The sequence below is a fragment of the Strix uralensis genome, chromosome 8 (genome assembly GCF_047716275.1).
Source record: "Strix uralensis isolate ZFMK-TIS-50842 chromosome 8, bStrUra1, whole genome shotgun sequence".
In the NCBI taxonomy this organism is placed as follows: domain Eukaryota; kingdom Metazoa; phylum Chordata; class Aves; order Strigiformes; family Strigidae; genus Strix; species Strix uralensis.
Genome location: NC_133979.1, coordinates 3,811,047 through 3,828,025, shown reverse-complemented (window position 1 = coordinate 3,828,025; position 16,979 = coordinate 3,811,047). Strand labels below are relative to the sequence as shown.

The window sequence follows — 16,979 nt, the reverse complement described above, 5'->3', positions numbered from 1 at the left end:
TGAACTGGAGGGATCTTCAAGCCATAATCTATTAAAAAGATTGATAACTTGTAACGTGACATGACCCCCGCGTTCATCTGTAGCTATGGCCAGCGACTGTCGGCGAAAAAAAAAAAATATTGATTTGTACAGTATTTTTAATTAAGCTTTGTAATTAGGTCAATTTGTCACAGTCTCAATTAGCCCCCCTCTTGGCGGAGGAGGCTGGCGGCGATGCCCGGAGCCCTTCGGGAAGCAGCGAAAGCGGGCGGCCGGGCTGACGCTTCTCCTCTCTCTTTTGCAGTCCTGGTACCTGGGATAAAAGTCTCCGCTTCCCACCACCCACCGGACAGACCACCAGACCCCTTCCCACCTCTGTAACACGGAAGCAGCAGCAACGCAGCGCAGCGACTTCACATCGGCGGAAGGGGAGGCGAGCAGACACCGACAGCAAACTAGTACATGGAAATGGCAAACGTTATGGTTGAATGGCAAAGGCCGTAACTTTTTCGAGATTTTATTTTTTTTTTTTTTTTTAGACAACTTAGGACTGTTGTAATTTCTCATATGGTGCTGGAAATGGTTGGGCTTCATAACTTTTGAAGTGTTTCATTGGTAGTGTAAGCATTAGGTGACACTGAGTAGAACTAGCCTCTGCTGCTGCTTACCAACTCGCTGTTGTAACACACTTTCCATATGGAGCCTAACTGTTTTACAGTATCCTCATCGATTTTCCCATACAGGTGTGAGACTTCTTGAGAAATCATGAAACACACTTAAACTATAACTTTTGTAGTAGCTGAATTCTGCAATATATAACTTACCGGACAGACATAGAGCATGTTTTTCTGTAACATATCGGAAAAAAAATTGCAGGTGTTTTTTTTTTTTTTTTTGTTGGGGTTTTTTTTTTTTTTTTACAGTCAGCACTTAGATACGTAACATGAACCATAAGAGCATTGTCAACAATTTTTTTCCACTCAATTGCAGAGCGATTTAAAACATCGAACTACTACTATTCACTAAAAAAAAAAAAAGAAAAAAAAGAAAAAAAGTTTGAAATGCTGCACTTACATTTAAAAAAAAAACATTTTTCAACAATTTTCAACAATTACACAAAAATTCACGCAGAAATGGGGAAGTTGGTCTGTTTTGACAGAAACTGACAGGAATCAATCAAAACAATCGAATTTTGAATTGAGTAAAGTGCAATTTCATTGGATAGCTAAATATCTTTGTAAGATAGAGATTGTTGAAAATTCTATTTTTGTTTTCCAAGTCCTTCCACCCCAGGACTCTAAATTATTGGGGTAAAAAACAGCCTTGCAAGAAAAAGGGGAGCTATTTTTGCTTTTTATGTTTTTTATTGTTGAACTTGTATCCCTTTAAAACTGAAGGAAAATTAAAAAAAAAAAAAACAAATCTAATGGTGCTTTTACCACAATATGTTAACTACATTAAATGCTAATTAATCATTTTCTGTTATCAAAGCACATAACTAAAATGAAATCATAATATCTGTTAATTTTATAAGCTAAAAGTCACTATAATGGATTATGCCAATTCTGACAAATTTTACGTGTTTCCGGCAATATAGGGTTTATCAGTTCTCAAACACCTTGGGAATAAGAGAGAACGGTCCAGAAAGTAAAACACCTTCGTGTCCCTGAACTGGTACATTTTCTGGACTGCGAAGAAAACATTACAGAAACGAATGATGCTGATCTTACAACTTATGCCAGTTCAAAGCAAGGGCACTTGCTGAAGAAGAAAAAAAGAAAAAAAAAAAAAAAAAACAAAAAAAGTTTGGACCCCAAACGTCCTGTATCTTATGTACAAAAAAAAGGAAAAAAAAAGAAAAAAAAAAGAGTGCAAGTGATTTTTTCTATCAGACAGCGGAGCACCCCTTTGCTTCACATGCAACTTTAAGAAGGTTTCCTATACTATACATATATATACGTTCTGGTTGGCGAGTCCAGCTAATCAGAGAAAGTCTCTGCATGTTCTAGTGTTAGTAACTAATTTTTATATAGTTAATGTAGGGTAAAGTAGAGTGCATTAAGACACAATATTGTAATCCCTATTCCAGGCACTTGCCTTTAAACTATGTTTGTTCGACCCTTCAGAAGGGTTTCTACTACTGTCCTATACAATCAAGTAACTGAAATTCTTGGGAAGACACTTTGCTCCTCATCTTTTCCCTGAAACAATGTTTTGTTTTGTTTTCTTAATTTGCACGAAACAAAAAAAAAAAATTCCATATCAATGTGCCTTGCCCTGGATAGCGATTATTTGTGGAATTGTTGCACATGTTCCTATATTGAAAGGGGTTTTTCCCTAGTCAAGCATTTGGAGACACTTTTTGTAAATGTGACTTTTATGTCAGCCATTGTCAGTTTCAACATCTAGAATTAAATAGGATGTTAGTTGTTCCGCAGATAGGAGTAGTGTTTATTGTCCTGTATGGTCAGTGGCAGTGCTATTCTGAGATCTGTAGATGCTAGATTATCAGTATTTTTGGATGTTGCTGCATTTTACATTTTATTTGGAGTCTTCCTTTTTGTTTTGTTTTCTCCCAGATATATGAAAATATGCAATACCTGCTTATATCATGTAGAAAAGCTTAGCAATTATTAATTTTTCTTTTAATTTTTTTTTATTTGACCAAAGTTGGTGCTGCACTTGACGCAGTGTGTTTTAGGTGTTTGTCTTTGTACTTTTGTGATTTTGAATGCACATGCAGGAAGGGCTCTTCTTAGAGAAGCAGTCAAACTGTGAAGCACTAAGCTGAACCCTGCTTCAAGCAATTTTTGTTTTACAACTGTTCCTTTCACAAGCAAGCCTTAAAAAAAAAAAACTTCCTTTTTCTTCAGATCCCACACCCATTTTTATTAGCAGACTGCAATCAATCCACATTCAATAAAAGTATATAATGCCCATTTTTATATGCACGTTTTTAAACTTCCAAGTTCTGAAAATTGTTTACTGGTTATTCTCTATTTAAGGAAAAAATAAAATGTTTTGGATTTTCATATGTGTCTGATAAGTGGTTGAGTAGTCATTTTGCTCTATTGTATTGTGTGATTGTTAGTATATGGTATCACATCCTCTAGCCAGCATCCTTTGCCTTCCCTATAGCACTTAGCTGGGCATTACTTTATTAAGACATATGTGCACTAAAAAAAAAATAGCAGCTTTCAGTGCTTCACAGTGAAGGGAAAAAAGCCTAGACAAACATTTTGTCAGAACCTTGCTATGAGACAAGGTATTACCAGTAAATTGGTTGTATATACAATAAAATTGCACCCTTTTTTAAACAAAACAAACTAAGCAATAGTTTGGGCAGTTAGTTGTTTTTAGTGAGCATGTTGTAGTCATGGCTGCAAAGAGAGAGAATTAAACTGCCCACTCAGAAGATATGTAATTTGTATGTTGTATAGTTTTATTGATTACACTGATTTATTCTACCCTATTTTATAATGCAGGACTTTTGTAATGTTGTTTAAATGAGGAAAAATTTCTGTCAAATTAGCTTAGTGGAATTTCTGATTGTTCGTTATAAAGGCAGCGTTCATAGAATTGCTTTTTTTTTTTTTTTTTCCTTTGGGAACTGGATTTAAGTTAAAAACTTTCCCGTTTCCTTTTTGTATGTATTTAAATACAGTTATTTTTCTTCTCTCAATGGTATAGCATATTCCTATGCTTGAGAAGTATAGGCTACTGAAGAACCATTGTAAATGGACATTACAGGTATGCTGTATTTTTGAAGGTATTTTGTCATATTAAGTTTGATGACGCTAAAGTTAGGGAACTCTGAGCAGAATTGCGAGAAAAAAAATGTTTTAAAGGCTTTAAAACATTAGGTAGGCGGTCAAGGGTGTTAACCAACAGGGGTTGTAAAGTATTACACACTAAATTAAATTTTCGTTCACCTTACTCTCACGCAGAAAACACAGCAGTTCCGTTCTGTGCAGGTGTAGAGAACAAACAGTGTTTTAGTCCTCCGAGTCAAGCCAGGAGTGGGGAGCCGAGCAGGAGGGATCCCGCTTGGGGTGTGCAGGCTGCAGGCAGGAGCAGGCAGGAGTCGGGCCGGCGGCCGTAGCCCCCGACTCCGCATCGGGTTACGTCCCCGCTCCCCTCCGCGTCGCTCCGGTCGTTCTTTTTGAGTCACGCGAACAACTTTTTTCTCCCCGTCTCCTTCTCTCCAGAAACCGTCAGACGCACAAATACTCTGACCTGTATCCACCCCCCCACCCATCCAAATTTAAAGCCCTAGAAATGGCTTAGCGCGAATTGACTTTTTCTCAAGTTAATTCCTTTCTTTTTTCCTCTTTTTTTTGAGCGAGGGCACTTGCTTTTATCATGCCGCACACCCCAGCAATGCCATTATTATTTATTCTTCTTCCTTTATAATAAAAACTTTCGGGCTTCGAGTTTAGGCAGCCATGGTACACTTTGTCTCTGTTGCTTGTTCCCCCTCCCCTTAAGGTCGAAGGGGAAAAGAAACACCAAGTTTTCTCAACTCCACAGTATTCAGTCAGCCCACAGGAATATGCAAAATCCCTCTAACATTTTTTTTTTCTTTCTCTAGTTCTCTTTGTTCCGTATATTTGCAGCTTTGTAGTAACAGTGTTATAAAATATTTACTGTACAAAAATACAAAAAAACCCAGATACATAGCCTAAAACAGTTTTTTTTTCCTTGTGGTGAATTTTTTTTAAGAATGTCAGTTAATATTGTACTTTGCATTGTGTCTCTGGAAATATCTTTTTTTTTTTTTTTTTTTTGGTAGAAGGCCTCCATCGAACAAAATTAAAACCATAACCGGCATGACAATGTAAGGAGAGCTTCAATGGCACCTAAACAATAAATAAATAACAAAATAAACCTCATGAGGTCTGTCGGAGGCAGGTCTTGTGAAGTTAACACTGCCTGCTAGGCAGGATTTTCATTAAATCAAGCTTACAATGCCAATTTTGTCTTGAAGTCAATGCATGTATTACTGTTTGACAGTAAACCCAGCTATGCCATCATCAAGTCCAAGGCTGCGCAATAGTCTAATTAGTATCGAGTACATTTTCCTTTTATTTTTTCCAATAAAAAAGCAGTGGGATGAAAATTGCTTTGATATATAGCAGGTAACATTGAAGCTATTCCATAGCACTTAACTGTAGTGAATACTGTGTCACCAATTCTGAAATCAATTTAATGTTTAATGCAAATCCATTACATGGTGCTATTACAGGCTGGCAAAATGATTTACAAAAATGTGACAACTTGGGCTCAATTCACTCTGCTTTCCAACAATGTAAATGCATAGCAGTGTTTATCTGCATGAAAACTATGCACTAATCTATCTGAAAAAAAAAAGAAAAGAATATATCAACTTTGGTATCTACTTTCCGTTTACTTCGATCCTTGCCTTTTCGGTCATTGTTATAATGCCAGCTTTAGGACAGAAAGAATTATAAGAAAACCAGCATAATACCTGATATATTAAAATGTAGTGCCTGTGAAATCTGTATTATATTGCTCTTCTGAAGTAAGATTTTTCTACACCGGTAGCCTTCGCTGTCTGTCAGAACCTTCTGATATAGGTGATGTAAAATAACCGTACAATATTAATGCATGCTATTCCATAATGCTTAGTAGCTGTATGAATATTACTCAAAGTTATGTTAGTCTTTTTTTCTGACTTGGTTCTTGTCAGATAGGTTTAAAGATATTTCACTGAGAACGCAAATTCTGTCTTTTCTTGATTTGGGGTGTTTTCAGTATTTTGGAGGTATACATTTACTTAAATTCAGTATTACTTGTGTTTTGGGTTTTTTTTCTTTTTTTTCTTTTTTTTTCCTTTTCTTTTTTTTTTTTTTTTTTTTTTTTTTTTTCCCTAGAGGGCAGGACATGGTGTTTGAGACCAGAAATCCGTGCCTGGTAAGATTTTCGTCTCGAAAAGCTACCCTAAGAATTCAGAGAGCTTGCTCTGAAGAACAGACGCATAAAGTTCAAATTTAAGGGACAGTCCTTTAAACCCACAAACGAGATTGAGCTCATGTTGCGAGAGATTTCTTAATGGGCAGCGGTTAACCAGGTACCCATGCTTGACCCTTCTTCACACCAGACTTCCTCATATAGAAAGAAAAACCCTTTAAAAAAAAAAAAAAAGAAAAAAAGAAAAAAAAAACCTCATGTGGTTGTTTAGTTTCATGCACAGTTGCAATATTTTTCTTCAAACAAACTCTGTACAAACTTTGGGCCCGATTCATAAAAGCTCCTTTGCTATTAACACGGGAGGCTGGTGGGCTTTTCTCGTCCAAATTGAGGATGGCTTTCTTTCCAAGCGCACGCTTTGGCGAGCCCCGCTTTCCTCGGCACGCGCGCCCGCTGGCTTTCCTCTCCCTCCCCTTCCCCTCTCCGCCTCCCCTCACCCCAACGGAGAAGAGGAATCGATGGGAAGGGGCCGCGGAGGAGGCGAGGCAGCGCAGGACCATGCTCCCACACCCCAGAGGCGCAGGCTGGCAGGAGAAAAGGGGGAGACAGGGGAGAGGACGACTCCGTGCCGCGCTCTGGCCGATGCCAGGGGTTTGTAACACGGTGGTACGAGGCTACTCAATTACAAAAGAGATCTTGTCCGTACCAGAAAAAAAGACGCTAGATCGCTACCTCCGAGCTCTAGAGAAAACCTTCGTAAAGGCAAACACTTGTACACAATGTGAACTTTTGTACTTTGTATGCTTTTTTTTTTAGGGAAGACTATTTTCCACTTAGTTAATCTTCTATGCTCGAGCATGAACAAAAACAATTGTGTTGGGTGAAATGCCCCCCTTTTATCTGCATCCACAAATTAATATGAGGGGGAGAAAGAAAAAAAAAAAAAAAGAAGATGAGATTCTAGACGGAGCATGGTAGGAAGACAGTGCCCGGCTTGGCATCCGCCGCCGCCGCTTGTTCTTGCTGCTGGCGCCCTGCGCCCGGCTGCGACTGCTGCCTTGGGGAAAGGTCTGCGAAATTCTTTGCTTTGGAAATACAATCAAGGAGAAATCTCCATTTTGGCAGGCTGTGCGGTTTCTCCGTGCGGCTGAGCTCTGACCTAGCCCTGCCCCGCTGCCTGAGACTGGCCCAGCCAAGTCCCTCAGCGTCAATTTGAAATTCGGGGCGCTAAAATTTCCACCGGCCGTGTGAAAGATCTGCTGCAAATTCACTTGACACCCGTGTTAATACCATGTCGTGTTCATTTTTTTTTATGAGTCAGGCCCCTCGTGCCTCTAGTATACTTGTATTGACTCTCATAGTTACCATTTTAGTTTTACTGTGTTCTGTGAAAAAAATTGTAATTGGTTGAGAATCACTGTGGGCATCCATTCTTATTCAACTAAGTCTCCGCAGGTTTTTTGAGCTGGTGTGGATTAGTTTAACTCTTGTATTCAACCATTAGTGCTACCACCTTCTCACATTACAATACAATTACTGGAAGCAAGTACTGCATTTCCTATGCAACAAAAAAGGAAAATAAAAAATTGCTAATGCTAACAGGCTGTGTTGTTATTTACTTTCAGTTGGGCGCGGGGCGGGTGCGGCTGTAGGGCCACGGGCATCGCTGCCGGTCACGGCATTGACGTCTCTGGGTGTGCGGCCCTTGGGCCAGCACCAGCCCTCTGCTCTGGGCAGGTTTGAGGGTTCCCAGGCAGTCGCTTCATCCCAAATCATGCAGATATTTGGTTAAATCGAGTCACTGTCATTGCATCGGCCGTATTTTCCTGTCCCGTCAACACAAAATCATTCCTCGCATGGTAACGGATTAATCTTCTGCAGATTAAATCACCCAAAGTAAAGACGCGAAGCGCATCTAGTAAAGACTGAGGACGTTCATTAATTCTGCAAACGCTACAATATATCCTTAAAATGTAGATAAACTTTAAAAATATCACCACATTTCCAAAGAGCCCCGGTACCAGATGCCGGCCGCGTTTTGCAGCTGCCCCGCTCAGCCCCGTCTGTCCCGCACCTCTCTGCAAAGCTTCCGGAGGTGTAGGGCAGGAAAAAATAAGTTTCTTTACAACCTTTAAAGTTGTCTTCAATGTTTTTCACTCTGCCACACCTTTTTCTTAAAAGACATGTGCAGAAATAAGTATTTGCAGGAAGGAATTTTTTGCATTTTGGCCATTCTGCCTGTTTTCTACTTAAAAGGCGGCACTGAGGCTGATGAGAGGCGAGGGCTGGCGTGGCTCTGCCCAGCCCTTCCCAGGGCAGCACCAGCTACAGTACCAGCTTTTCCATGTTATTTTGGGGGAAATGAGTGTTTTCTAACGGATAGTTGCCTGACACTCATAAACCACTGGTATTTCCTTTCTCACACCTCCGCGTAGTTTCGGGTTTGGCTACAAGGCCAGGACAGGAGGTTTGGGCTGGGCACAGCTCTAATGTCACTGTCCTCGGGGGCCCCATCTGTGCCCCTTGCCACATCCCAATCACTGCTTCGGACATGGCACCCACTGGCACTGATGCACTTGCAGCAGCTGAGGACAGGTTGGAGCCCATTCAATTCATCTTTTTTTCTCAGGAAGGGGACTAAATGGTAAGGAAAAGACAAATCTGTCCTCACAGAAAACACAGGGCCCCAAGCAGGGGCTCACCAGCGACACTTGCCCCCTTTTTGCTCTGCAAGCCCCGGGAGGAGTGGGGGAGGAAGGCAGGGCTCCCACTTTTGGGCAGAAAGCTCATCTCAAGGCAGCAAAAATGAGCCCAAATGGCAGCAGTGCCCCTTTGGCTTGGAAACGAGCCCAGGCATGGGCCAACCTGCCCCACAGGGCAGCAGGAGCTGGATGCTTCCTCCGAGCAGGGGGTGCAGGGATGGGAGGGAGGGACAGGGACCCAGCCGTGCACATCGCTGCACGAATACACACAGAAAAATTAAAATACGCTTTAAAAAGAAAAAAAAAAGTTCAATTACACCAGACAAGGAAGGTTTCTGCCCACTGCCCTGTCTGCAGCTGGCATGGCCGATGCTGCGCTCACCAACGGCTCCTTAATGCTGTCCCTTTCTCACACTCGGCCCCTGTGCTCTCAACCATCACCTCCCCCCTACAGAAATCATTCACTATTATTTATTTATACTCCTTATTATCAAGGGTACTGTCTGAGGCTGAGGAGTTTCGGTGGAGGAACCAGGAGGGTCTCCAGGAGGGTGGCTGGACCCTGCCGACATGGGGTGAAAGCTGTGCTGGGAGCAGGCACCCGTGGGGCCGTGGTCAGCGTTTGGGCACCATCTCCGGCTTTCTCGCTCCTTTTCTTGCACCTTTTCTTTCACTCTTTCTTTCTCTCTTTCTCTTTCTTTCTGCAGAAGAAAAGGTCTCTATGAGCATCTAAGGAAATAAATCCCATTTATTATTTATTGCTATCAAAATGTGTCAGCTTGCCTCAGGATGCAAGAAGAATACGCAATAGCCTGCTAACAGAAAATTGAAAACTTTGGGTGGTGTTTAGGCAGAGAAATGTGGGCACTTTGCTGCTCTGCCTTGGGTGAAGGAGCGACGGGACGTGCTTACAGGGAGATCTGCTTGGTGCGAAGCCCATCGAAAGGTGCACAGCACTGTGCACGGGTGAGAAGCTTGCCACCCCAGCTCTCCCTTTTTTGGTGAGGTTTCATTTATCACCATTTGATTTTTCATCAGTGGAAGAAATACAGGCTGAATACCTTGTTTTGGCCATAAATACCAAAGTCTGCATGCGAGCCCTTTTTTCCCTCAAAAGGGTGCTCTGTGGCATGGTGGGTGACGAAGTTGCAGCGAACACAGTGGTGACAAAGTATTTATACTGAGTTTTGACACATTAGGGGTTTTCACCTTTCTTTCCCCAAACGTAGACTGCCAAATTGCTTTTGTATTGCTGATATATAATCTTCAGAAATTTTCAACCTTCTCACAAGCTTATTGTTATTGCACAGATAACCTGAAGGGATTACTCACATGTCATGAAACAACGGCCTTTTAAATTCCTGTTACTGGCAGATCTGGCTACTTAATCTCTTCCTTAAATGTAAATGTTCCTGATGATGCGACAAGAAAAGGACATGGGGAGTATTACCAAGGCGGTGGGTTCGTCCGATGTCTTTTATCTGCTGAAGACAAGCCAAGACTGGAAATATTTATTGGTTCAGTACTTCAGCAACATGGTATTAATTGCCTCCACGTGTTTTGATAGGTAGTTAGCACAAGGGTATTAATGAAAATAGCACCACTTCATTTTAAAATTAACTGCTTGGCCATTCAGCAACATGAGCTGATAAATTATGGCAATAAATTTGCGATGGAGATTTATGCCACCGTAACTCGCGCCCGGGCCCGCAGCACCCCCCACCTTCTTTACCCATAGCCACCTCCATTTTTTAAAATCCTTCCAGAAATGTGGGTCCAGGAGTTTCATGATTTTTCAGGTCAGTTTTGGTGCTCCTTTAAAATAAAATGATGCTCAGGGGGCAAAGGGACCCTCCTTGCCGCAGGCGGCTGGCGGCACGGCCAAGTCTGCAGTGGCAATCGGGATGCTCCGAGCCACCTCCCGTTCCTCTGGACGGATGGAAACGGAGCCGAGCTTTCCCCGTTGTTGTTATTTTTATCAAAGCCATTGGAGAGGAGAGGAGCCACCTGATAAACCATGCAATCATTCCCACTTTCCCAAAAACCTTTGAAATACAGAGTAAGGCTGCTGGTGCTGCAAAGTGGCAAGATCTTATTTTATTTATTATTATTACTATTATTATTATTAGCCAGTGAACGGCCTCTCACTTGCCAGCACTGGACCCAGCATGTATTTATTTCTCTCCCACTCTTCCTTCCCACAGGACAAAGCAAAGTGTCGCTGCAGTTCAGGTCAGACCCAAACTCACCCCCTTCTCCAGATTTGGGGTTTTTTTTTTTGCACAATTTGCTCAGGACAGGAGGAGATGGGCAGGCAGGGACCACAGCCCACCCTGTACCACAGAAATCTTCATCTGCAGAGGATGAACAGCGGCTCCCTGCCTTGGGCAGCGAAGAAATTGGAAAACATTCCTATAAATGTGATTCATACAACATAACACCTGCCTGCACATTTCATTATCCAAATCTATTAGGGTGAAGGAGAAGCAGCCAACTATTTTGGTATATGGGTATATTTAATTTTTTTCTCCCCATTGTTCATTATTTCCCCACAAAAATTTTGCAACCCAGCACATTTTTTTTCCTTCCAAAACTAAAGAAACGCTCTTCTTCCAAAATGCTACGTTTTGTTATTGGGTAGAAGACTCACAACTTCTAGAGAAACTTCAGCTGGATGTTGCATTTATAAATAAATGTGACAAATTTAATAGGGTAGGATAGGTATTTGAATTATTGATTGTTAAATATTTAAGCTGCGAGTCCCCATCCATCAGCATGTGTGAGAAAGCTCAGGGCAGATTTATGATGCTGGAGTTTTCCTGGTTAGCTGGCACTTGGCATTTCTATTAATTATAGCCCACACATTTTTTTTTTTTCCAGGATTTGTTAGAAATATTTATAAAAGATGTCCCTATTATACCATTCAAATATTGTTTGTGCAACTGGAACGTGTTTTCTATTGGGGATTAATACACTGTTTGATTTAGGGGAAAATTAAATTAGAAGGTGTAAGTCTCAGGAGACGAATGCTTTATTTGAGAAGGGTTTCCACCACTGGAAAGCTCAAAGTTTTTCTTTTATATATAAATATTTTGCTCCGGGTGTTTCCCGAGGTCTGCAGGTGGGTGGGAAGTCTCAAAAGTGCCCTCGGCGATGGGGGGCAGGAGAGGAGGTATGCGACAGGGAGGGGGCTCCATGAAATACGTCATATTTATTAAAATTAAGGGATTTAGGGCTTTCCCCTCTAGCAATTTCCCCAGGAAGGGTGTGAGCCCCATGGCTGTGCCTGAGGCTCCAGGACAGGAGGGGTCTGGGCCAGGGGAGAAAACCAGCCAGGACCCTTGGGTCAATAACGCACCTCTGAAAAAAAATACCTCCCGAAATACGGATCTGTATGATAGATTGTAATTGCTCAAGAAGAGCCATTATGGCTGTTAGGTCAATACTCTGCATTTCCAAAGTGCTTTAATTAATACATATTTACATCAGGTAATAGCAGGGATTTCTCTGAGACACGGTGTTAGGCCAAGAAAGGCTCCTGACTTTCATAATTCAGAGGGGGACATGAGTTTGGTCTCTTAGTGCTTTATTGTACCTTGTAAAAATGCATCTTGATGTCACGAGCAGCAACAAAATCTCCATCCAGTGAGAGCATCGCATCGCCCCTTGCCTGGGGAGGTGACTTCTGAGGTGCTGCACAGCATGGGGGACAGCTTTGCCAACGCGCCCACCACAACCCCCTTGTCCTTCCGCTCCTGGTTGTTCTTTTGGAGTCATAAATAATTTACCAGCAAGATAAATTACCATTGCTGCAGGTTGTATGGCACAGAGCACTGCAGCGGCCGGGCTCAGTGGGGATGAAGGATGCTGACGCTGGGGAAGGCACACGGGCACCCCAGATTATTTTGGAGAGGGTGGCCCACACCCTCCAAAGTGCTTTTAAGTGATAACTTCTGCTTTCAAACAAGTCGTGCTCATGGGGGTCGCGGGGCTCGGCTACCTCCCTACGTTGCCTGTCTTCCTCCTGGGTGCTGCTGTGATTCTGCACATGCAATTAAATATATACCCTTAAATTGCTGCCATTCTGCGTCTGCTGAGGGCTCAGTCTGGTGTTGCGAAACTCACAGGACATCGATTCACCTGCTCTAGTAGTAATGTGAGATGTGAGAACCAAAGGTGTTACATCTCTCCCGGCTCTGAACCGCAGCCCCTGGTTGAGCTCTGCGTGGGCTGGGAGCTGCCCTGTGTGGTGGGGGAGCAGGTGACCGGCAGGTTAGAACTGCCCAAGGGAACTAAAAATACAAATGCTATAAGGTTATTGATTTTTTTTTTTAATTTTTTTTTTTTTGCCCCCGCAACCACAAATTAGAAACGGCACTGCTAAAACTCACTGGTCTATCCACAAATTTTAATTGAAACCTAAATAAATCATTTTCGTTGCTGCACTTGCATATAAACAATGAGGGAGATGGCACACTTACAGCGGCTTGTCAACGTTTGGTGACTAATGAGTCGCTGTGAAAATACAATCTGAAGGGCTGGAATTGAAAGCAGATTCCTCGGCTAACGAAGGGCACATGCGACCCCGCCGCGGCCATCGCAGCAGAAGGCACCGAAACCACCTCTCGGGGCTGGGGGGGAAGGAAAAATTTCGTTAAGGCTGGCAGGACGAGTCTTTATTAAATAAAGCGCCGCGCTGTAATGTGATATTGCAGCTGCAGCCTTTTCGCCACGTTATGGAGTAATGTTTTCCCCTGTCCTTGCAGCAAACAATAACCATATGCTGGATTTGTTACCAAATGTTTATTTTATTTCTTCATTAGTACACAACGAGGACTCAGAAAAAAAAGAGGTTTTATTGCTCCAAGTGCTCGGAAAGAGCTTTTAGCCAGGGACCCAGCTACCTCACCAGAAGTGCCCACACCACTGCCCAGTGCTCACTGGCAGCGGGCACCGTTTGGCGTTGGGCTTTGCTGTGTGTTACTGCCTGTCCCCCTTGCACCCCCAGATCCCGGGGTCCCGGTCGGGGGCGTCCGGTGTGTGTGGGAACGGAGGAGCCAGGATGGGTGTCATGAACTGTGTCGCTCCTCCCGCCCCCAGGCTCTGGCCGCAGCGCCGGCAGGAGGAAGGCCAAGCGAGACGCCAAAGTTAAACAAATTCTTCTCCTGTGTTTTACAAACTCTCGCTATCTGATGGGACAGGCAGCACCGGGGCTGGGGGGCGAGCAGTTGTTTGGCACAGCAGAAGTGAGTTTCTGGTTGGGTGCTGGAGCAGAGACCTCGGCTGCCCACTGGGGAAGCCCACGAGCTGTTGATGTCCAGCACGAATGGAAACCCTGAGGTCTTGGTCAGCTGTGGCTCTCAAAAAGCCTCCTAACTAAAAGCCAGTTCTATGAAGTAGCCTTCCCCTTTCTAAAAGTGACAGCCTTGGCCAAGCTCTGCTCAGGGTGCTCTGGTTCTGCCTACAGCCGTGGGGGTTGAAGGAGCCTGTGGGACATTGCTGGTGCCTTCAGGGACCATCTCCTGGTGCTGCTCCTCAGGCAGAGGGGACGTCGCTGCATCAATGGTGTGATGGGCTTGGGCATGGCTGTGCTTCACCACAGAGCTACTGCCCCACATGGAGCCCTTCACTCCACATGGACCCTTCCTCCCTCCATGGACCCCACCCTCCTCACATGGACCCCTCATCCCCGCATGGACCACCTCATCCTCTCATGGACCACCTCCTCCCCTCATGGACCACCTCCTCCCTTCATGGACCCCCTCATGCCTGCACTGACCACCTCCTCCATGCACAGATCAGCAACCCCACCATGGGAAAGTATCCAGTAAGTTGCCACAAACGCTTTCAGTTTGACAAAACACCATTTTCTTCGGGAACGTATTCTCCACCAAACATCTAAGGCAGACCTAAGTTTCAGAGTTTGGGATTTTCCCACCCAAGGGACTGTGAGGCTCCAGGCGAGAGCTGCATCTCCCACATGCACACACAGCTTGGAGCCACAGTTCTTCAAAAACACCCAACGGCACAACACTCGCTGCAACCCCACGCGTGCTGGCAGCCCTGTGAGCTGCAGCAAACAATCTCCAGCAAAGACCAAAGAATTGTCTTGCTCCCAAAATACCCAAGAACGATGCTATTTCCACCAAGAATCATGCTGTTACCACCAAGAATGATGCTATTTCCACAAGAACAATGCAATTTCCACCAAGAAAGATGCTATTTCCACCAAGAATCATGCTATTACCACCAAGAATGATGCTATTTCCACGAAGAACGATGCTATTTCCACCCAAGAAGGTTGATATTTCTTTTTGGGGGTGATGGTAACTCACCCGAGAGCATCCCAAGCAGGGAGATGCCTGGAAACAGGAGCTGGGCTGCCTTTGCATTTTGGTTTTTTTCCCCCTTCTAAAGGAGCCTTGTGAAAAGAAAGAAAAACATTGTGTTGTATGTTGCTTCTGCAGTTCAAAACCTGGTCTTGACAGGGGGAAAATGAAAAAAGAAGAGGAAAAAAATTCAAACCACTCCCAACTGCAGCACATGCTCATGGAAACAAGATGTGGTGCACATGAGGCTGTCCCAGGGAGAAAGTTTGCTAAAAATAACATATGCAGATTATGTACATAAAATGTCATGAAATATCAGCACATAAAACTGTGTGGTAGTTCAGGCTGTTGCAATTACAGCTCAAACGTGCCAGATGAAGGACACGCAGCATTTGGTGCATCTGCAGTGGGAGCCAGGCGTGGGGCCAGCTCCTCTTTCCAGCCGTTGCTCGAGGCACCGGGGACCACGGCCGGCCTCACCGTGCAGAGCCAAGCCCCTGTGAAAATATAAGGGAACGGGGCTTATTATTATTTTCTGGCTAAGGAGGGACAGGGATAGCCCTTGGGCTGCCTCTAAAGCCCTCGTACCTGTGAAGGGTCCATTCTCAGGGGCTGGGGAGGGGCTGGGTTGGGGGCTGCTCCACCAGCCAGGAGCAAACCTGGGCACGGCCGTGGTGGAGCTTCCAGAAACACCCAGACTGGAGGATTTCCAGTTGTGGAAGTTCACCTGGGCACAGGATGGGGCTGCAGCTGGCGAGCCAGACCTCTGCTTGCAAAGCAAATCTCAAAAAAAGGTGATTTTTTTTACCCAGAGCATCACTCATCCCGAGTGAAGCAGACCCCTACCAATTACTTTGTCAGACAAAAGATCCCGGTAACTAATTTTGCTTGTGTATGGGAGGATCTCAGCACACTTTGAGGCACTAACGAGGGCTGCCAGACCCCCCAGAGGTCCTTCGGGGTGGCATTATAAGGCAGCTGACATTTTCCGCGCTCCCTCCTTAGTCTTCTGGCTGTGATATAAATTTTCCTCGAGTTCTGCTTTTGTTATTTGCGTGCATCTACACACTGTTTGTTTTTAGACAGTGACCTACATAACTCATTTTAATACGTACTGAGGAGGCAGGGTTGGGCTGGAGGGGTGTCGAGGGGATGCAGTGGCTCTGGCTGCAAGGAAGCCATCGTTTCTCTATTTTGGAAGATGATGACAGGGCGATGGCATCCCCTCCCCTCGCTGTCTGCTGGAGCCCTCCATGCTGGTAGAAATGGTGTCAGGGCTCTTCCATTGGTGGCCAAAACCATGGATGAACTCTTAACTGTCAATTTTAATAAAATACTCTTTTTTTTAAAATTTAATTTCTGGCCCCTCTTGTTCACTTCCCTGGTTGCTCCTTGTGAGATAATGGCTCTTGTCAGCAGAAACACAGTGATGCTCCAGGAGCCCCCAACAAGGGAAAGTGGGGGGGCTGGGGGGGGTCCCTCAAGCCACGTACTTCCATGTATAAAGAAATATGTATTTTGTTTTGCAATTTGTCCTCACACAAGAGCCATCAGGATGTGCTGCTGTTGCTGTGGCAAGCCCAGCCTGACCCCAGGTCACCGCTTCTGCCTCTTCTCAATATTAAATATCAGTAATTAAATATTAGTAAATATTTAAGTAAAATGGAGTTGGCTCTGATTTGGGAAGATCCTAAGTTACCGGAGGAAGCCAGGGGGGCGCAGGGACACCCTGCCCAGAGGGGACATGTCCCCCAAGGGTGCTGTGCCTTGCTTACAGTCCGGCTTTGGGAGCATCTCCCTCAGCACCACGCGGGTGTTTGGGCCGGGACCTCCGTGGGGTCTTGGTGGTGCCTACGGGGAGCCAGGCTCTGCCCTCCCCGACGGCTGCCAGCACCCCCCAGCCCTTATGAGCTATAATATTCTCTTAAGTTATCCGTATTACACATTTTAATCACTTTTCTAGCAAATAAAGCTTTTATCCAGCTAGCTGGCCAGAATTAAATTACTTTACAACATATTTTTATTTCTTTTTCCCCCC

At 44.2% G+C, this 16,979-nt stretch overlaps 1 protein-coding gene across 13 annotated transcripts in view; it reads left to right on the top strand.

Annotated features, from left to right (window-relative positions):
- NFIA (nuclear factor I A) overlaps nt 1–7,509 on the top strand; it is a 253,802-nt gene extending 246,293 nt beyond the window's left edge. For all 13 annotated transcript variants that reach the window (XM_074875889.1, XM_074875896.1, XM_074875897.1 and 10 more), the window contains one exon: nt 284–7,509. In XM_074875889.1, coding sequence (XP_074731990.1) covers nt 284–301 — 18 coding nt within the window. In that variant the 3' untranslated portion in view covers nt 302–7,509. The remainder of the gene's footprint in view (nt 1–283) is intronic.
- The last annotated feature ends 9,470 nt before the right edge of the window (nt 7,510–16,979 follow it).